The sequence below is a fragment of the Engraulis encrasicolus genome, chromosome 11 (assembly GCF_034702125.1).
Source record: "Engraulis encrasicolus isolate BLACKSEA-1 chromosome 11, IST_EnEncr_1.0, whole genome shotgun sequence".
Taxonomy (NCBI): domain Eukaryota; kingdom Metazoa; phylum Chordata; class Actinopteri; order Clupeiformes; family Engraulidae; genus Engraulis; species Engraulis encrasicolus.
In genome coordinates, this window is record NC_085867.1 from 16,161,098 (window position 1) to 16,183,135 (window position 22,038).

At 43.2% G+C, this 22,038-nt stretch overlaps 1 protein-coding gene across 1 annotated transcript in view; it reads left to right on the top strand.

Moving 5' to 3' along the window:
* edil3b (EGF-like repeats and discoidin I-like domains 3b) overlaps positions 1-21,602 on the top strand; it is a 32,448-nt gene extending 10,846 nt beyond the window's left edge. The window contains exons 3-9 of the mRNA XM_063210027.1: positions 1,269-1,382; positions 3,028-3,209; positions 5,746-5,901; positions 6,367-6,511; positions 8,356-8,540; positions 11,532-11,687; positions 20,381-21,602. Of these exons, the coding sequence (XP_063066097.1) occupies positions 1,269-1,382; positions 3,028-3,209; positions 5,746-5,901; positions 6,367-6,511; positions 8,356-8,540; positions 11,532-11,687; positions 20,381-20,533 (1,091 nt within the window). The 3' untranslated portion in view covers positions 20,534-21,602. The remainder of the gene's footprint in view (positions 1-1,268; positions 1,383-3,027; positions 3,210-5,745; positions 5,902-6,366; positions 6,512-8,355; positions 8,541-11,531; positions 11,688-20,380) is intronic.
* Positions 21,603-22,038: the final 436 nt, after the last annotated feature.

A 22,038-nucleotide genomic window follows, 5' to 3' on the forward strand; every position in this document is an offset into this window, starting at 1 on the left:
AGTGGTTCCCAAACTTGTTCTGCTTGGACCCCCTTTTGGGCCCATCTTTTGGGCCCCATTTTCCCCACCATATTTCAAATACCATTTTTTGCTCATTAGTATTGATTAATATTCAAACTCGCAGGAAATACATTTATCAACCAATTCATGGAATGACTATTAAGGTATATCTTCAAGGTTTTTGCAAATAGCCCCTTCTCTCTACGACCCAACCTACAGTACCTCCGTGTGCCCCCTAGAGGTCCCGACCCCCTGTTTGGGAACGCTGCACTAAAGCATGCTCATGAATCACACATGACAGGCGGCCATCTAGCGAGGAGGACCCCCCTCTGAGCCACAGGTCTGTTTCCCTGCCTCCCCGACAGAGACAAATGAGGCCAAACTGACACAGTTTTGGGGGCGGGAAGAGAGGGAAAGAGGTAAGGGGAACGTGAAGGTGCTACACAGACCTGTTACAACAAGGCAAGCAAACTAGGGCCCCCAGCTGACCGGGCCCCCCTTGTAATGACTCGTTATGTACGTGTATGCAAATGACAATAATGACAACTTTGAGTGAGGCAACTCCTCCCTAAATGTATTGACCCAAAAGTGGAATGACACTGGTATCAAAAACTCTCTTCAAGGGCCCCCAATAATTTAAAGAGAGAAAAAAAGGGGCCCAACAAGTCTCTCTTTGCCCAGGGCCCCCAAATACCTTGAAGCGGCCCTGACGCTACAAAATGGCTGGGTTTTTGGTGGCAAGGGGATTGGCAAGGAAGTGTGTTGTGTAGCAGATGAGGCTGCCAGAAGGGGGGCTGGAAGCAAGATGCCACATCCACCTGGAGTCACGCTGGTGTAGGTGTTAATTGCCTGCTATGGGGTAAATAAAATGTCACACGGGTGTGTGGCGTGTGCGTGCGCGTGCGTGCGTGCGTGTAGGTGGTTGTGTGTGTGTGTAGGTGGTTGTGCGTGTGCGCGTGCGTGTGTGTGTGTGTGTGTATTTGTGGCTACATACTGTTGTTACCTGCTGCCGTGTTTATTTTGAGTTTGCCGTTTGACATCTTTCACAGACCTGGTTGCAGTTTGTGAAATGAAGAGATGAAGTGTGTGTGTGTGTGTGCGTGTGCGTGTGCGTGTGTGTGTGATCTGAATGTTGTGAATTGGGTATCGTTATAGATAGTCCATTTTGGAGAATCGTTTGGGAATCATTTCTTCACAATGCTGTAAATAGCATGATGTGTGCAGGTATTGATTGATTGTTTATTTTTTGCTATTTGTTTTCTTTGCAGATGTTAATGAGTGTGCAAAAAACCCTTGCAAAAATGGAGGCATCTGTACCGATTTAGAGGCAAACTACACTTGTGATTGCCCCGGAGAATACATGGGCAGGAATTGCCAGTACAGTGAGTACTTCTTCTTCATCTGAAATAAATTAATATAACATCTCACTCAAACAGAGATCCTACGCTTTTGCATGTCATTTATTTTCTTTTGATTCACTTGAAAGGCCTTTCCTTTTCATGTTTCCACCCATTGACATTGTAAAAAGAGAAAAGCTTTAAGGGAAGAAAAGGAATCTGTCTGAGAAGCTGTCACTGTTCGCTGGGGTGTGTGTCTGAGAAAGCTGTCTGGGACTTTGTTTAAAAGAAGAAAAGCCTTCCAAAACATTTCTTCAGTATCGCGCAGTACATCTGATTGCCAAGCCGTGTCCTCTCAATTACCTGAAAGGTAAAAATTGGCGAGTGGACTGCGTCCTTATTATCAGTGTATAAAATTTCCCATAGAGAGTGACTGAAAACCTCTCCACACGTTTGAACATCTCTATCATTGTGGATCTATAGACATCACACAGACACATCACAACATAGTCTTTAACACCCTTTCCAAAAAATTCTCGGTGATAAAATTCGCAGTATTCGGGGGCACTATAAAAATAGGATTGTGTTGTGTTGTGAAGTCATCTGAAGCACAACACATCCACAGGCCTCCACAAATAAATTAAATTAGCCTCTCCCAGATTGGAGACATGCTCCTCTCTGTTAGGTGTTTATTTTTTTGACCGGGGGCGAGTACTTAAAGTTGCCAACCTGCCAAGGGAGTGGCGTTGCGATGCTTTCCAAGCAAGGGAGCCGTAGCTCCTTGAGGGCCAGCTTCAAGGCCCTCACCAAACCCACCAGATCACAGACCTCACTCAGCCTCGACAACGGAGACCTTCCAGATTGTTCCGTCGGGAGCCGTAGCTCCTTGAGGGCCAGCTTCAAGGCCCTCACCAAACCCACCAGATCACAGACCTCACTCAGCCTCGACAATGGAGACCTTCCAGATTGTTCTGTCGTTCCGTCCACTGCCGAACAAGTCGAGCAAGTTAAACAGGCCCTGTCTGTGGACCAAAAGACTGTGGAAACGCAAACCGACAACGACTTGGGAGTCCCTTGGGTGATCGAGAGCGAGGTAAAGCCACCGCGGAAAGGTACAGCCACGAGCGAAGACCGCTTCTCGCTCTGCAGCAGGACTTCGACGTCGACCAGGATTGAGGGCAAGGACGGAGACGTGTCGTTTATTAGCTGCCGCAGCAGGGATACGTCCTTCATAGACAGCAAGGATGTGGTGCTCAATCGCTCCGTCTATCCAGACACGCCCAACGAGAGCAAGTTGACAAAGGACTGCCCGTCGGAAGCTGATACGTTATCTGTCAACGGGACGATTGACAGCAGAATTATTGACGATCTCTCTCCGATCAAGACAAAGCCGTGCTGTGGTACAAAATGATATTGTGTTGCTGATTTTCCCCCAACTGACTTGTCTCCATTGTACATATCTCGTCATCTAGCTTTGCATATTTATCTTGTCTATCTATGGTGCTTATAGATTTTTTTCTTGTAGTTTTTTTGTCTTTCTCCCTATCTCTTTTAACCCTTTATCCTAATGAGTGTGTGTGTGTGTGTGTGTGTGTGTGTGTGTGTGTCTGTCTGTCTGTCTGTCTGTCTTGTCTGTGTCTCCATCTCCATGTGTATGCATGCTGTGATTGCTGCTGTGTGATATCCTAAGAGTGTTCGGGCCCTCTGGGCATGGAGGGTGGCATCATCTCGAACCAGCAGATCACCGCCTCCTCCACCCAGCGAGCCATGCTTGGTCTGCAGAAGTGGTACCCGTATTTTGCCCGTCTCAACAGGAAAGGCATAGTCAACGCATGGAGCGCGGCAGAGAACGACCACTGGCCTTGGATTCAAGTAAGTTGTCTTTGGAATGACTTGAACAAATAGGAGGCTCCTCTGGCTGCTTGCCATGTTTTTTACGATTGTACAAGTACTAGATACAAATACCTTAAAACATTTTTTTTTAAAATTTTTTTCGTTTTTTACAAATGTAGAGAGAACAGAAGATGTGAGGATCCTTGCAGGTTTGGATAGTATTAGCCAGGAGCTTCATCTCATATTTATTCCAACCTTTACCTGAATCCTTTATGATATGATGAATTAAGTGTATGTGAACCTCAACCTGCATAGCATACCAACTAAAATGCAAAATTAACGGACAGGTACGTAGATCTGGTAACAAGGGTTACCTGTGCAACATGTGCAAGCATATATGATGATAAATGATAAGGTTTTTTTATTATTATTTCTAAAGCAAGGATCCAGGATCACACTGGTGGTCAACACTGGCTTCCATGTGTGGGTGCTGCTGGTATGCAGTTATTTGTGGTTATTACATGCTTTGGAGTGATTTTGGCTTTTTGTAGCCCATTGGGAAGAAAGAGTAATGTAGGCCTAGTAGATCTGTCATATGAGTTTGATTCATATCTATGACAATCTGTAAAATGTTTTATTGTCTCTGTGTGTGTGCCAAAACTATCAATATTTGCTTCCTTGGAATGCTGTAATAATATGGCATGCTATCATGTGTTACTGGTCTACGGACCCACAAATAGCATCAAAGCTTCACTTTGTTTTTGGCGAGTGTAAATCGAATTTTCCAGAAACAGGGCGAACATTGTGTCAGAACACTGAGATCTTCAACACGCATAATGAGGAAATTGGACAGCATTTATCTGCAGCCCTCAGAGGCCGCAGGCTGCAAGCACCTAGCACAGGAGCGGCAGTGTCAGTGTTGTTAATTTGCTGTCAGGGTGTTTTGCTGTCAGGGTGCCTCGAGGCGTTGCTGGCTACTTCCCAGGGGATACACGGCATTCAGTCACAATGGAATGCACACCTGGATACTGTATCAGACACAGTCAAATGGCAGACTAGAACCTCTTATGACATCTTTGACTGTCTGTATCAGTTGTGATCTTATGTATTCATAATTTTGTATCACAGTATATTTTGACAGCTGGAAACTATAACATGTGTTGGCTGAGAATAATCAGGTCAGCCTGATTGGTCAGGTCAGCCTGGTCATGATTGGATGAATTGGCATGATTGGATGAAAAAGGTTTAATTGGTCTCCCGGCTGGAACATGATCTCCAAAACTTCCATGCTCCGGGACACGGATGTTAAGGGCACAAAATTCGTGTCCAGGAGCACGGATTTTGCCAAAATTCCGTGTTCCTGGACACGGAATTGTTTTCCGTGCTCCTGCACACATTATATGAATTTGATTCCGTGATGTACCAACAGAGAAGTGCTCTCTCTATGGGCTACTACCACAGCTCTATGTTTCCAAGGTCTTGTGTTTTCTCAGGGCACAACTTTTTCTCATTTCAAATATTTTTTCTCAATTAGCATTTGGTATGTATTTTCCTAATGACAGAGTTAGGGTTAGGGATTGTTTTGGTAATAGCCTATAAACAGCACTTCCGTGTTCATTCATTATATGAATTTGATAGCCTAGCAACCAACTGGAAAAGGTATTTATTTTTTGGCAAAATCCGTGCTCCTGGACACAGATTTCGTGTCCTTAACATCCGTGTCCAGGAGCACAGAATTTTTGGAGATCAGGCTGGATCTGCACTGTGAACCAAATCTTTTCTTTCCAAACGCTGGGTGGTTCTTAATGAACAAATCTGCCGGCTCTAGGTTAGGGGTGGGAACGAGCTCCAGCATGGTTCCCTGTGTGTATCACCCCTTTTTCAAATCCAATTTTCACAAATACTGTAGTGATTATCTTGTGCATTGCCTAATCACATAACTCATAATTACAAATGTATTTAGTATTACCGAACTAATGTTGTAGATCTGGTAGATACTTTTTTGGACAATCAAAACAGGGGCTCCTGGTGTATTGGCTGTCTGACAGAGTGATGGGTGCATTTTTAGAGCACGGCATTTTTCTGTGTATGGCCTAGTCTAGACAATATTTGTTTTCCATCTGAGTTATTTAAAATGTATACCAGTGTTTTATATTTATAACACCTCACCTTCACAGCACATCCCTCCTGTCATAAACATGTTGTCCCTTATAGCACACCAAAATTAGATGTGGCCTGAAGTTTAAGTGATGAAATTAGTTATGAATAAGTATTGAAAAGTGATATATTTTTTCAATAACAACCTAGATCCTACCTGGGGTGTGTTTCATGACAGCATCATTGCTAACTAAGTTAGCAACTTACTTGATTGCTATTTCCCACTGGCAGCCTACTCGGTTGGTAAGTCCTGGACCCCGTTTCTCAAAACCATCGTTTCTAACCAGTTAGCAACTTACTAGGTTTCCAATTGGAAATTGCATTGCAACCAAGTAAGTTGCTAACTTAGTTTGCAACATTGCTGTCGAGAAACACACCCCTGGACTGGTGTGGAACCATAACTGTCTCTGTCATTTAGATAAACCTGCTGAGGCGAATGAGGCTGACTGGTGTGATCACGCAAGGAGCCAAGAGGATGGGTAAACCGGAGTTCGTCAAGTCCTACAAAGTGGCCTTCAGCGAGGATGGAGAGACCTGGACCATGTTTATCGACAGGGGAACAAACGGGGACATGGTGAGCTCAGCTCCTCCCTCCTTTCCATGTCCTTTATGTGGGATATTTTTATCCACCAGGAGAGCATCTCTCCTCTGTGACATCTTTTGCTTGTTGCCTGGGAGACTTTATGAGTAGTAGAGGAAGCTTTTAGCATATAAGATGAAATTGGAACACAGCTGCCTTTGTGGTTTTAATAGCCTCGATTTTAGGGCCTTGGAATTTCAGCTCTGTTTTACTGAAGTACAAGTGTAGACCGGGAAGGCTTCTTCATAAATTAAAGAATACCTTGAATAGCAGGTGACAAGGTTGTATGAACTTTTTATAACCTTGCATGAATAAGATCAAATTACATGAATAACTGTACATTATATACAATATCAACCTTTTATATACACATCTGTACATTCATTCTGTATATACAGTACTATATCAATATTAAATTAGATAGGCTGTACAATTATCTTGCTATGCTCCCCCTTCAAGGAATTCAGTGGAAACAGTGACAACAACTCCCCCTCGGCCAACTCCTTCACACCCCCCATTGAGGCGCAGTACATCCGCATTTACCCACAAGTCTGCAGGGGACACTGCACCCTTCGCATGGAGCTCCTGGGCTGTGAACTCACAGGTCGGTCACACACGCACACACACACTCGCTCTCGCTCTCTCTATTTCGCTCTCGCTCGCTCACACACGCATGCACGCACGCATGCACACACACACAGGCACACACACACACACGCACACACACACACACGCACACACACACACGCCAAAAAATACATGGAGACTATTCGATATAACATTCATCTGGCTTGGTTTTTCCAGAGAGACTGTCAGTGAGGTAGGGACAGTCCTCCTGGGGTAATGTGGGGTTAGTTGCATTGCTCAAGGGCACCTTAGTCAGAGATGAGGGTGCAGAACAGTGCCGGTCATTCATTCCCTTGGCCACAACCATTTTTTCCTACTGGTAGAGAGGAGGCAGACCTGTGTCATCTCAATATCAGCACAGAATCCTTCAAAGAAAGCTATGATTTAAAATGCTTTTAATGTTTAAAATATGTATTCAAAATTTAAATTCTGCATCAAATGCTAGTACTGTGAGCCTTGTGTGACACAAGTAGTAAAAACGAGTGATTTTGGGTGCAATGGCCTAGTGTAGTGTCGGCAAATACACTGACACTGTTTTCCTTAAAGCAGTAAAGGTCAGATTAGACTTCTGCAACTGCGCTCGTCAAATGTCGCGTGGGAGGGGCCACGAACCAACTTTGTATTCATGCATCTGCGAGATCTGCGAGGTCTGAGGTCTCGTCACGAGCCACATTTGAAATTGCGCGATTACCTTCACTACTTATAAGCACTGCGGTCATTACTAAGCAATAGTATGCAATGCTTTCTAGCCCAGTTAGCTAGGTATTTTCACTCAAATTGCAAAGGCAATGTACTGATATCATTATTTGACATACCCAGTCTGTTTTCACGAGCAGAAAATGCAAGCATGTAAACAGTTGATTCTGCCGATGTGTGTTTACATTCGGTGGACGAAGCTACGGTAGTAAAACCGCAGGCATTGTGCCACGAGTGTTCAACTGATATATTATTTGTTACTTAGCTTGTACCTTCGTGTATTTACACACATTTACACACAAGGCATTAATATACTTTTTAACAGAATTACACCTCTGCTCTCGCAAATTACTGGCATTGCACTGCCACAAGAACAATGAAGTAGCGAGACGACCAATCATAGCGCCTTTTTGTCTGCGTCCTACGCGTCCGTCCGACAGATAGTTTGAATTTTTTCGAGGCGCTCGACGACAGGCGCAGAGCCTCTGTGCGGGGGCCGTGGACTCGCACAGACAGAAGACGGACGGCTATGCGTCTGAAGCATAAATCTAGCTTTAGTCCACTATATCCAACACCTTTCCATTTTCTTAGCCTGGCAACATGAAAAGAATAGTCTGCAGCGGGGCCTACATTGTAGCCTGGTAAGACCCGCCCATAACACTTCTCCTCATTCGTACGAATAGAAGTATAGGCGGCGGGTCACTAGGCTTCGCTCATTGTTGGGTTGCCATCGTTTTTTGTGTCAGGCTCTGTGATCTTACACGGAGCAGGACTAGACTAGCCTGGTATGACACCGCCCATAATACCAGAGATTCTTTAAGTATAGAGATATGCCAACATAATAGGTTTCTATGGGCACCTAACGCGACCAGGTTCCGGTCTGCCTAAAGGGGCGTGTCATAATGCTCCTACAATGAATAGAACAGTCCTTAGGTCTGCCTAGGTCTGCCTAAGGGGGGCCATAATAGAACCAGGAAACAATGGGCCAATGGAACCTCTCTCTCTTTACTCTCTCTGATAATACTTTAGATTAGACCATCTCACCATGCAAAAATACTTTGGCCGCTAAGTGGGTTAGCCTACTTTATGGTAGCCTACAATTTTTCCTTTTTTTCCATAACAAAGGCTGCTCTGAGCCAATGGGGATGAAGACGGGCCACATCCAGGACTTCCAGATCAGCTCCTCCAGCATCTACCAGACCCTCCACATGGACAACTTCTCCTGGGTGCCGGGCAAGGCCCGCCTGGACAAGCAGGGCAGGGTCAACGCATGGGCCTCCGCCGCCAACGACCAGGCCCAGTGGCTACAGGTGGACAGCATGACATATGCAGTATATAGTGTATAATATACAATGTACAGTACAGTATATATGTTGTCTATTTATCTATCTAAAAGGGTTTATTTATAAGCAACTGGAATTGCTAGAGTTCCTTTGGATGAGGAACAAAACATCTTCCAGCAAGAGTACGTTAAGTTGCTTACAACTAAACCCCTTTGGATAACAGGATGATTGAGAATGTTCACACAGGCTCTACCAGAGATTCTTTAATAGAGATATGCCAACATAATAGGTTTCTATGGGCACCTAATGCGACCAGGTTCCGGTCTGCCTAAAGGGCCGTGTCATAATGCTACTACAATGAATAGAACAGTCCTTAGGTCTGCCTAGGTCTGCCTAAGGGGGGCAAAAATAGAACCAGGAAACAATGGGCCAATGGAACCTCTCTCTCTCTACTCTCTCCGGCTCCACTGTATATACACCTTATTGTCCACGGTTACAAGGGGGACACCATTACTATTTGGGTAGCAGTTGCTAGTGCTAAATCATCCAGAGGGGCTGTGGGCAGCCCAACAGAACCTAGTAGACAGGAAATGCTATGGGAGCACGGCAAACAGAGTTAGTGGATGGCAGAAAAGGACTCAGTTGTCTTTGTCTTGAAATTGTGAGTGTATAGGGTATCAGTCCTCTTTTGATCACGCCTGGTCCTCTATAGCCCTCCTTAAGTGATAACACCTTGTCACAGGGGTGACTTGTCATGACTCTTTAGTGAACTTTATTAAGACCATGTCAACAAAGGTCTCAGTTCATAGTAAAGAAGAAGGATCACCGCACACTGGTGGAGTTAGTTTTGCTGTTTTTTATTTAGGTGAACAACGCGTTTCGCATAGCGCTTCGTCAGGTTCACGAAGCGCAATGCGAAACGTGTTGTTCACCTAAATAAAGAACAGCAAAACTAAGTCCACCAGTGTGCGGTGATCCTTCTTCTTTACTATGGATTACTGATGACTGCACTTCACCAGCACCTGGAACCTGGCTGTGCATAGGAGTTCCAGATCTTTAAAGGTCTTAGTTCAGTTCACTTCCCGGTACGGGTACGGTTTGGAATGTTCATGTGTGCAGAGAATGCTGAGTCACAGGTCTGAGTTTGCTTAAATGACTGAAAGGGACAAGGTGTGAAAATGTTCTTAAATATCCAAATCAGCATGGTTATAGTTATTGGACTTATTGCTGATAATTAAGATTATTTCTATCCCTAACATTTTTGTTGCTCATAAAACAAGGATTTTAATACTGTCTGACATTTTCAACCATGGAACATTAAGTGTTGAGAGGGGAGATAATCACATAATTATTACTGTGAAAAGACATGAAAAGTCTTTGAAAAGACTTTGTTTTTGGCCACTCTGTCAAAAAAGATAGGGGCTCATCTCAACCCATTATGGTTCATACAGTCGGGCATTTTCAGCCAGCAAGCAAATTTAGAAAAAATGGGTTTTAATTGCGTTTTACTAATGAATGGCATCCCTTTGAAACACATGGCACACTGCACGGCACAAAACATCACCTGTTGCTTGGAAATAGCAGCAAACAACAACTTGTTTCATCCTAGCTCTGATGTACGGCATGAAACATGGAATATTTCTTTTGGATGAAAGCATCAAGAGTTTTGAATAGAGCAAATTGTGTATAGCGGTTCTAACACCACCATCATTCACAAGGTAGTGGACCAAAATAAACCAGTGAGGCGCAAATCTATTTAGCTACCTGGCATTCCCCTTATTCATCCTTAATTTCTCCAGGTTCAGTCAGGACACGTGCCCCAAGATCACCCGTTCTCACTTCGTCACTCCCTATTTCGGGACCCACTAGTTTGACGCCCTCTCGTGACTTCACATGGTAATCAAACATTTCAAACAAGCGATTTAAGGTTAGGGTTAGGTTTAGGGTTAAGGTTAGGGTTAGGTTTAGGGTTAAGGTTAGGGTTAGGATTAGGTTTAGGGTCGTATGACGTAAGCGGTAAGTCACGAAAGGGCGTCGAACTAATGACTCCCCCCTATTTCTGATGCTCCTTCCTCTTCCTCCCTCTGCTTCTGTCTCTGTCACTGGCTCCCTTGTCTGTCTGTCTGTCTGTCTGTCTGTCTTTCTCTGTCTCTGTCTCTGTCTCTCTCTCTCTCTCTCTCTCTCTCTCTCTCTCTCTCTCTCTCTCTCTCTCTCTCTCTCTCTCTATCTATCTCCTGTCTGTTGCCTCTGAAGACAGTTCCTCTTTGTTTTTCTGTTTTCTTTGGGTGTTTGCATCCTCTATTTACCAAAATCCATTTGAAATATTTGTCCTGTCCTATTATCTTTTGTTTTGAACGTCGTGATTGATTAAAAGACCTCCTAGATGCGTGGTGCATTCATATTGACTATATTATTTATCTATTTAAGGCATTTCTCTTTTCTGAGTCAGTTTATCAATGGCTTCTCTATATTACATCAGGTGCCGGGAACATTGTTTTGTCATCACAAAGTTGTTAGCACTGACGTACTGTTTGAAAATTAATTTCATTTTATTGACCTAGCACCACATACTGGAGAGTTTTCTCTACAGTATATTGGCCATGTCTCTAGTCCTTTCCTTTTCCTTACAAGTATACTTTTGAAGACATTTCCTTTCCGTAATTTGATTCAAATTTACATTGTAGAGCTGAAACACTGTGCAGAGCAGACTTATTCCATTCAATTCCATCTGGACACTTTTGTCTGGATTCTTTGTTCACTATTCTGGATGTGTATCTGGGTCTTCAGCTCACTTTTCTAGACATGCATCTTGGTCCTCTGTTCGCCTTTCTGAATGTCTGTATTCTAATACTGTCTTGATACCTTTGTCTGAGTCTTCTGTTCAGCTTTCTGAATGTGTGCATCCTGAAACTGTCTTGATACTTTTGTCTGAGTCCTCTGTTCACTTGTCGTGTGCTGCACCCTACACCCCTGTTCCCTTTTAAAGTCCCATCTAACTAAACTCCTCTCCTATCCCAGGTGGACATGCTGCTCCCCACCAAGGTCACGGGCATCATCACGCAGGGCGCTAAGGACTTTGGCCGTGTGCAGTTTGTGGGCTCCTTCAAAGTCGCTTTCAGCAACGACGGGGAGAAGTGGACGGTCTACCAGGACGAGTCACAGCAGAAGGATAAAGTAATGATATATACAGTAGTATACTATACTGTTTCCCATCTTTTTTGTCTTGCGTACCCCCTAAACCTTCTTGACATACCATGAGTAGAGGAGAGCAGGGTAAGATGAGTAACATAGCTAAAAACCTGCTATCTCATTTGACAGGCTTCAACGTCCTGCTTTTGGACAGGTCTTCAGCATATTACTTTTTCCCACGCCATCAGAAGATACACTGAAGTGTTTCAGTGAAAGTGTTTAGCCTGCCTGACAGGGGAAATGAACCTGTCTCTCTCTCTCTCTCTATCGCAGAGCGCAAGTCGACAGTGAGTACAGGAGCAATGAAGTGAAGAATTAAGTTCAGGATTCTTTTTAGGGCTCTATAAATACAGCTAGCCCACCTCTCTCTCACTCTGTCTTTCAGTGTGTGTGTGTGTGTGTGTGTGTGTGTGTGTGTGTGTGTGTGTGTGTGTGTGTGTGTGTGTGTGTGTGTGTGTGTGTGTGTGTGTGTATACCTCTACTTTGACTCTGTCTGTCTGTGTCTCTCTCTCTTTGTCTGCTTCATAGTGTCAAGGAGGAGTCTTTTTTTGCCATTATATCGCAAAACCAACTCGCTTTTAATTATATATAGCATTATGCGTCGCTTCCAAGCAGAGAAGCGCATATTCTTTCCTACTATTACACATGGATGTATATTTTTGCATCATTAAAATATCCACCATTAATATTGCACATGTCCAGGGGCTCTTGTATACTGTAGCGTACTGTACTAGCAATGTGGGTGAGAGCAAGAATAGTGGTTGTCATGGAGACCGAAACATTAGCATATCGATTGAACTGTCATGCCTCCTCCGATGGCCTTCTGAATTCCAGCGATGCCTTGAGGAGAGGTGAGGTTCGTTCCAGGGGTGAGATGGTGGTGACTTGTCAAATCAAACGACAAGAAAGTTGGGGCCGCTAATCAGAGGCGCATCTTGTCACTAGGAAAGGCAGTTAACCACTTGGTGCCCCCAAGCCCTTAGATGATGAATAACAGCTCACCCTTTACTATAGTAGTGGCGATTTTGTGTCAAATTTTCATTCCCTTGAATTTTTGCTTGGGGGGCCCCCCCAACTGACCCGAGAGTCGCCTCTGCCTCTAATCATCTCGCATCAGCCGTGAGCACCCCTAAAGGCCCCCCCCCCCCCCCCATGTTTTTATGGTTGTTAAAGGGACACTGTTCAGGAAATGGTCAAAAAAGGTACTGCAACTATGCTGCTTATTGAAATTGGGCTGCCTATTGCCAAATTTGATATTTACATGAACGTTTACTAAGTATTAAACAAATATTTTCTAGTATGATTCAAGTACAGTCATTTTTGCAGCTAAAAATGGCTATTTTTGGAAATTCAAAATGGCGGGCCATGGAGAAGATCCCCCTTTTCATGTATGAAAAGTGCAATTTTTCCAGTCATAATGAATACTTAGAATTTGATGCTGGTGGTAAGTATTCATGAAAAAGGTAACATTAGTGAATGAGCAGCATGAATTCTGGAAATAAACAACTAAAAATCTCACACAGTGTCCCTTTAAACACTAATGGCTGGCTCTCCTGATGGATCAGCAGCTATTTGTGGCTCGTTATTGATGTAGTTGTGTGTTGTGTCTGTGTGTGGTGGAATTTGGGATGCTGCTCAGACGTTCATTATATAGCATGTCCAGTATGGGATGTGAGTTGCATTGTTTTTTCCATACATAGTGTAGAGGCATTTTGTATTCAGTCATGCCGTTTGTAGCTCCCTTGCTGCGCCATGAAAAAACAGCAGACGAGATGAGCTTACATTTAATGAGTGAGTTTTGTGCAAAAAGTTGTTAAGCACTAATGTTTGACTGTTCATGGACCAGCAGCTATTTGTGGCTTGTGTTTGTATCTGTGTGTGGTGGAAGTTGGACTGCTGCTCAGCTCACCCATCATGTACTGACATGATGTTCACTTTATTGTCGGGGCTTTGAGATGCGAGTTCAGTTGCATTGTTTTGTAGTGTAACTTTAGCCCAGTGGTTTTCAAAGTGGGGGGCGGGGACCCCTTGGGGGCCACGAAGCTGTGCTAGGGGGGCCGCGGCAGGTTAGAACTTAGTATAGCAAATAATAATAATAATTTATTAATGTACACTAAAAAAGCAAAAATAAAAGTAACATTATTTCTATTAGTAGAGGTCTGCATTATAATACCGGTAATCTATTTCATCTCTGAATTCGGTATTTTATAAATCGCAATAGGGCACTGGACACACAGACCAAGACTATGGTTGTGAAAGAGTACACAGAAAAAAAAAAGTGGCACGGCCCGTGTCAGGGGAGCCTTGGCTGGAATCTATTGGTATATGGCGGGGCCTTGTCATGGTAAAGTTTGGGAACCCCTGCTTTAGCTTATGTAGGTATATTTTGGATTCCGTCCACGCAGTTTGTAGCTTCCTCGCTGCGCCATAAAAATTCTGCAGGTGTGTGAGATGTGCTCATATGTAATGAGTGGGTTTTGTGTAAAAAGCCTTTTCATTTCACCAGCTGTGATTTCTGAATTTTGAAAAACACTTTTAATTGATGCAAAAACAGAAACGTTATTTACATAAGCTTCTACCCACCTGTGCTTTTCTTTTATATCTTCCAAGGCAGACTTTGTACCTGGTGTGACCTTTGGAAAGTGAAAATAACAAAGAAGAAAAAAACAGCTATCAATGTTAAAGAAGTCTAAGGGGCATGGCAATAACTCACATTCTACAATTGTAAAATGGCATGAAACATCTATCTCTTTCCTGCACGTGGTAATAATAGTAGTCCAATGGTATTGAAATTTTCCATGGTAAGTGAAGAATTCTTGCACACCTCCTTGGTCAGGTGCGTAGGAGTGGAACCCCTAGGTCACCAACGTTAAAGCAAAGACAGCTCCCGCACACTGTTCACATTTGCATGGTATAATGCAACGTTTCGGTCTACTGACCTTCTTCAAGCAACTAAAATTGTCCACAAACAGCTTTCAGTGATAGTCAATTTTGACTCAATATGAACAGTGAATATCTGTCCAGGGGGCTCATTTATCATCAGTTCGTAGAATGTGTTCTAAATTGTGTCTTACGAGTGAAATTTAGAATGTTCGCAAGTACAGAAAAATCGGGATTTATCAAACGTGCGTTGGCTGCTCCTACGCACACGTCTGCATGATAAATCCCACACCTTCCAAATCACTGTGCACGCGCGCATTCGGGGTAATTTGCATCCCGAAACGCCTCCAAGTAGCCATATATGGTATTATTATATGGTTGTGACGTCATCTGTCGAATGCTCCATTCATTTCAACGGGGCTCCCCAACGTTCGGACGTCTGTTATTTTTCGATAACGGACGGGTTGGTCTATAACAGACCGCTGTCAATGGCAACAAGACTTTTCACTGCTAAAGCGACTTTTCAACAAGACTCTAATCAGCTGCTGTGATAGACAGCACCCGTTGTCCTGGCTACCGCTGTCAATGGCAACAAGACGTTCACTGCTAAAGCCACTGGCTTGTATACAAGTCAGTGGCTAAAGCGAATGTTTCATATCACTCCGCAGGGGCTCCGGTCTTTTGTCACTCTAATCAGCTGCTGTGATAGACAACACCTGTCCTGGCTAGCCTACCTAGCTGTTGCCTAGCGGTGTTCCACAACGGCACTGTTTTGTTTTGCGCAGCAACAATCTTAACATTAAATAGGTCTAAAGAAATGTCCCCGCATGTGTGAATCATTTAAGTATATCCATATAATAAGCGGGTTAACTTTCGGCGAGTCGGTCGCTTTGTGGAATAGCAGCACTTCAGAGAGAACAAGACCCCTCCGCTCCGCGTCGGGGTCTAAAGATTCTCTCTGTCGTGCTGCTATTCCACGGTAGCGACCTTCTCGCCGAACGTTAACCCTTACTTAAAATATATTCAAATGCCATGTGAATTCGAAGGCGCCACCCTGTTTGGACACACATGAACACACGCGGACACACGCGCCAGTCGAAGCGCTGGCGGGAAGTGCGGAGACAGAAACATTTCCGCGGCAGAAGTGGAGGTGCTTTCGACAGGAGGACAGTGTTTCAAAATAAGTAAAAGAAGGAGACACACATGGACGAAAACACTGTAAAATAGCACACTGTCATACTCCATTGTCATTCAAAGCAAACTACCTTGCACGGTCGATATTATTTGCAATTTTGTGTTTCTTCCACTCGCACGGATGGTCTGAGGTGTGCGTAGATTTAGGCACATTTCTACGTTCAAGTACCGGTACATGTTCATAAATCCCACACTTTGCTCAGGAATGATCGCACGCACGCTTTACGCACAGATCTGTGCCTAAGAACGCTTGATAAATGAGGCCCCAGGAATGTTGTCATTCTGTTCAGCACTAAAATATCACATTTAATCATTCTCCTGCTATAATGTAGCATATGAGTGGTAATGTAACTGCTGATTAAGAATTAAGGCAAGGCAAGGCAAGGCAAGTTTATTTATATAGCGCATTTCATACACAGGTGCAACTCAATGTGCTTCACAAAGTTAACAAATGTAAATGAAAGGAAAACAGGGAAATGAATTGAGTCAAAAAAAAAAAAAACATTTAAAACATTAAGATAAAACATAAGGTAAAAATAATAATAAAATAAAACATAAATAAACATAAATAAACATAAAACCTTGAAAAACATACGCAGTCTTCAGATTTTAACTGTTCGACGACAGAGGAGTCTGGCCTCCTTTTTTCCGTTTACCTGATAGAGTCTAGAATTGTCAGGGTTTTGTCTTCTCTTATTTTACCGTCTTTTCATTCAATCCTCAGAATTTAACTGTTCGACGACAGAGGAGTCTGGCCTCCTTTTTTCCATTTACCTGATAGGGTCTAGAATTGTCAGGGTTTTGTCTTCTCTTATTTTACCGTCTTTTCATTCAATAATTTAAGAAAGCATCTGAGAACAGCTTTGTCTTGAGTCTAGATTTAAAGCTATCAATAGTGGGTGCATTTTTTACGTCATCTGGAAGCTGGTTCCAAAGCTTTGAAGCATAGAAGCTAAAGGCTGCCTCTCCACACTTTGTTTTGACTTTTGGAATCACCAGCAAATTCTTCTCCGTTGACCTTAGTGACCTGGTCGGTGCATACAGCTGAAACATATCCAGTAGATATGTGGGTCCCATTCCATTTAATGATTTAAACACAAGTAGCATTGCCTTAAAATCAATTCTGTAGCTTACTGGGAGCCAATGCAGCGATCTTAAAATTGGAGTAATGTGGTCAAACTTCCTTGTCTTTGTAAGAACCCTTGCAGCTGCATTTTGTACCAGTTGAAGCTGTTTAATGGTCTTATTTGGGAGGCCAGTAAACAGACTGTTACAGTAATCAACTTTACTAGAAATTAAGGCATGTATTAGCTTCTCCAGATCATGTTTAGACATCAGGCCCCTAAATTTAGAGACGTTTTTTATGTGATAAAATGCAGACTTAGTAATAGCTTTCATGTGACTGTTGAAATTTAGGTCACTGTCAATGAGGACCCCAAGATTTTTAACTGTTTCCCTTGGTTTCAGTCCCTTCGTTTCAAGGATAGTAGCAATCTTTTGTCTCTCCTCTCTTTTCCCAAATATAATTACTTCAGTTTTTTTCTGTGTTCAGCTGGAGGAAATTGTGAGACATCCATTTGTTAATTTGGTCCATGCAATGATAGAGTGATTCAAGGGGGGTGTAGTCATTGGGGGACATATGCTACGTGTACATGATGTTTTTGAATCGGATCTAATAGATCGGATTTAAGTAGATCGGATTAAGAGTTATTTTGCGACGTGTATACATTCTTTCTTTGGGTTGTAAACGCACACCGTTTGAGGTGCGTACGGCAGACAATAGACAACTTGAAAAAGAAGGGTCGTCGCACACTCAGAACTTCATGCAGTTATTTAATTTCGACCAACGTTTCGGCTTACGCCTTCATCAGGGTCATCTGTGTGTAAGATGACCCTGATGAAGGCGTAAGCCGAAACGTTGGTCGAAATTAAATAACTGCATGAAGTTCTGAGTGTGCGACGACCCTTCTTTCGCGACGTGTATACATGGCAATTTCACTTAAATGCGATTAAACGTCTGGGGAAAATAAAGCATTGCGATTGGACTGAGGACGCACGTGCTGAGTGAGCCAAATAAGGCGTGGGGGCGTGGTCGCCAAACCTCCGGGGAACTACTGGGACACAAGCTTATCTTCAGCCCGAAAATGAATTCCCTCAGTGGACTCAAGGCTGGTAAAATCCCCTTTGGGTCTGGTTCTTTCAAATGCTAGTTAGCACCCTCCTAGCTTAGAAAAACGAACTGGTGAAAGGGTGATGTGGAGTAACTTTGTTGTGCTTAATTACTTCGTGGGGCACTTTTACATCAATATATGGAAGCCACAACATTTATAGTCGCTTAGGGACTTTAAATTAAGCAAAACTTTCATGTGAAAATCAACAGGAAGTGCCGCCATCTTTTTCTCACTGACAAAGAGCACGGGCTCTTGGCGCCATCATGTGGTCAACGAGCATGCGTGGAACGACCGGATTTATTGTAATTCTGATTAAAAGGTTACATGACAGAGGAACGTGTTTAATCGGATTTAAAAGAGGAATAAACCACCCACTTTAATCGGACTTAAGTTTAAATCGGAATAAACTTAAATCCTGTTCGGTAAGTGTTTACATGATGTTTTTAAAGTGGAATTAAGTTTTAATGAGATTTAAAGTGAGTTAAATCGGATTTAAATGCCTCATGTAAACGTACCAATTGGTGATGAAGTATGTCTTCCAATGGCGACAAAAAAACTTCTTTGTTGTAAGTACGATTTTAACCAGTCGATCACTATGCCCGTAAAGCCAACCCAGTGTTCCAGTCTATGTAGTAGTATAGAATGATTACAATGTTTCCGCAATGTAAAGTAGCCACTACAAACCACATCAATAAATGTTACTATAATGTAAAACATTCAGACGTGATGAACATGAGAATTCTGGGCTTGTGGCAGAGAGAGAGAGAGAGAGAGAGAGAGAGAGAGAGAGAGAGAGAGAGAGAGAGAGAATCATTATATGGTGTATGTAGGTGTTCTGTAGAAGGAGAATCTAATTGTGTTGTGGCCAACCGCTGCTCATATGCATGCTGACTGACCTGTTAACTATGCCCTGGGCGCTTTATTAAGTGTGCCACGCGTCTCCCAGCTGTGGGAGGGCTAAAGGGCCATGCTGTACCACACCGCTCGGCTCCGCCATGGCACCACTGTGCTTGTGTCTACTGCATGCTGATGAAGGTCACTGCCCTCCTTCCATCCCTCTTTTCCTCTCTCCCTCTTTCCTTTTTTCCCTCCGTCTCTACCTCCTCCCCTTCTTACCTCCCTCCTTACTTCCATCCTTCCTCCTGTTTTTCCTTGCTTCCCTCCTCCTTTTCCTTCCTCTTTCCATCCATCCTTCCTCCCATTTTCCTTCCCTCCATCTCTCTCTCTCTCTCTCTCTCTCTCTCTCTCTCTCTCTCTCTCTCTCTTCCCCTCCCTCCTTCTTTCCTTCCCTTCTTACCTCCCACAGTCCTCCAGATATATGTAATCCTCAGGCCCTTCCTTCCTTCCTTTCGTCTTTCTCTCTCTCCTTCCTTCCTTTCTTCATTCCTTCCCTCATTACTAACTTGCCTCAGCGTCTTTCAGACACGTGCAATCCTTGTGTCCTTCCCACCTTCCCTCTCTCCTTCCTTCCTTTCCTCCAGACGTGTGTGATCCTCATGCCCTTGACCACACACACTGCCTTTCCTACAGCACCATCTTCAACACCCACCAGCAACAAACACACACACACACACACACACACACACACACACACACACACACACACACACACACACACACACACACACACACACACACACACACGTATACACATTCACAAGTATACCCATTTGTAAAGCCTTTGCAGCCTCTTGGCATCAAACTCCCACTTCACTCTCGCTCTCCCTCTCCCTCTCCCTCTTTATTTTTCTCCCTGTGCCCCCCCCTCTCTCTCTCTCACACACACACACACACACACACACACACACACACACACACACACACACACACACACACACACACACACACACACACACACACACACACACACAGTCAGTCAGTCAGTCATGAGACCTGTCAATAAATAATGGGCGCTTTCCATCAGCCTCTACAGAGACCTGTTACTTAGTATAGGGCCAGTGAGATAGAGAGCAAGCAGCTCACATCATTATGGAGCTTTCACAACCAACCCTATGGTGATGTAAATAGCATAGGATCCTTACAGCCTCCTCACTGTCATCACCACCACCATCATCACCGTCCCCATTTTACAATTGATCACTCCCTCATTTATGCTTAGAGTCATATTATACATTCCTTAAGTTCTCTCAGTTTTATCGCTTGGTCCCCGGGAAATTTTTGGGCCAGGTATTGCAGTAACCCTGTCTGTCTGTCTGTCTGCCTGCCTGTCTGTCTGTCTGTCTGTGTCTGTCTTTTTGGGTGTCTGTCTGTGAGATGTTTGGACGTTCTCATGGGGGCGCCAAACACACATTATGAGCATACAGTAGCATTGGGGGGGGGGGGGGGGGTCATCTCTGATTGGACTTGTTAATTAGGGCAAACTGTTGATGATGTTTCTTGGGACGTGATCTCTGAGTGATCTGTTCTTAACAGGTTTTCCAAGGTAACTTCGATAACGAGACACACAGGAAGAATGTGATGGACCCGCCCATCTATGCCAGGTTTATCCGGATCATTCCGTGGTCATGGTACGGTCGGATAGCGCTACGGACCGAGCTCCTCGGGTGCACAGAGGAGGAAGAGTAGTGAGCTGCTTTTCTCCTTCTTCATCCAGAGACTGTGTAAATTAAAAACAAATCACCTTGTAAACATGATCTGTGGTTGTATGTATGTTGTATGTATACGGACATGTATTGTATACATACAGATGTGATGTTTTATGTTATTTTCAGAATGTACGTTTCTGTATGAATGATTTTGAAAGGGCTTTCCCCCATGTGTTCTCTGAAGTGATTTACTGACACAGCAGTCACAGTTGTGGTCATCATATCTGAAGGAGCCCAGTAATATTTAATACTATTTCAAAGCCTATTGCTACATTGGTTGATGTTGTGTACTTGTACTGCCATTTTTAATGTACAGTTTATAATAGCTTACATGGTTCGTCTTTGAAAATACTAATAATAAAAACTTATGTGGTTGAGAGACTGAAAATGTTACGGTATGTGCTAAGTGCATGTGGAACATAACACCAAACCGAGTAAGGAATGTATTTCTGAAATGTCTTTTTCTCAAAATTACGCATCCCTAAAATGTAATAATACTCAAGGTCCTCATCTCTGAATGTCAGACTAGCTTCTAGTTTCTTTTTTTAAACTATTATATGACTGCTTCAATGGCACATCTCAGTGTTACTAGACTTTGTAGTGTGTTTAACCTTTGGTTTTAGGTAGGTTCCAGTTCATCAGACTTGTTTTCATATTTTACATCTCTCTTTTTGCAACGGCACATTGTATTTAGAGTTGCATAGATTTCCCCTTTTGTTTCTTACAGTATATAGATAAGTGATTGTATGTGCTGCACTTTTTTAAAAAGGTCTGAATGTGAATAACTGTTGTTTGTATTGATTTGATTTGATGATCTACTTCACTCATATCAATAGCATAGAATTTTGGTTTGTTTCATACAGTAGATTTTCTATTATTATTTCGATTTTTGATTCTGTTTACTGAAGATGATAATTTTATCGTTGCATAATATAAACAGATATTAAGAATAGTACATCATTCCTCCTGTAGAGTGTTATATACGATCTAACACTTTGTTGCAATCTATGGTGGTAATAAATGCTGTACACAGGGGTGAACAAAGTTTATATTTTCGTTGTTACTTGACAGGGGGGCCATAAGGCGGGTTGCATAGTTCCTCTGGTTAGGAAGTTGGCCTTCGGATCAGAGGCTTTCAGGCTCAACTACTACCCTTACTAGAATGCTTGTCCCTACACTTTCATCCATGTATTGGCCTTGAGCAAGGCACACACACACACACACACACACACACACACACACACACTAAAATCTACGTATTGTATACGTATTGTGTAAAATCTACGTTTTAGCCAATATGGTCAGTTAGCTCTTAGAAGAATACCTAATGGTGATCAAATATGGAAATACATTGTCTAGCAGATTATTCTCCCACACATTCAATCCATACCATACTGTATACTGTATTCAATTCCTTATCACTGTCAGCACATGAGATGTTACAAAAGAGACAATGAACTGCTTTTCCCCTTTTGGAGCGAGATG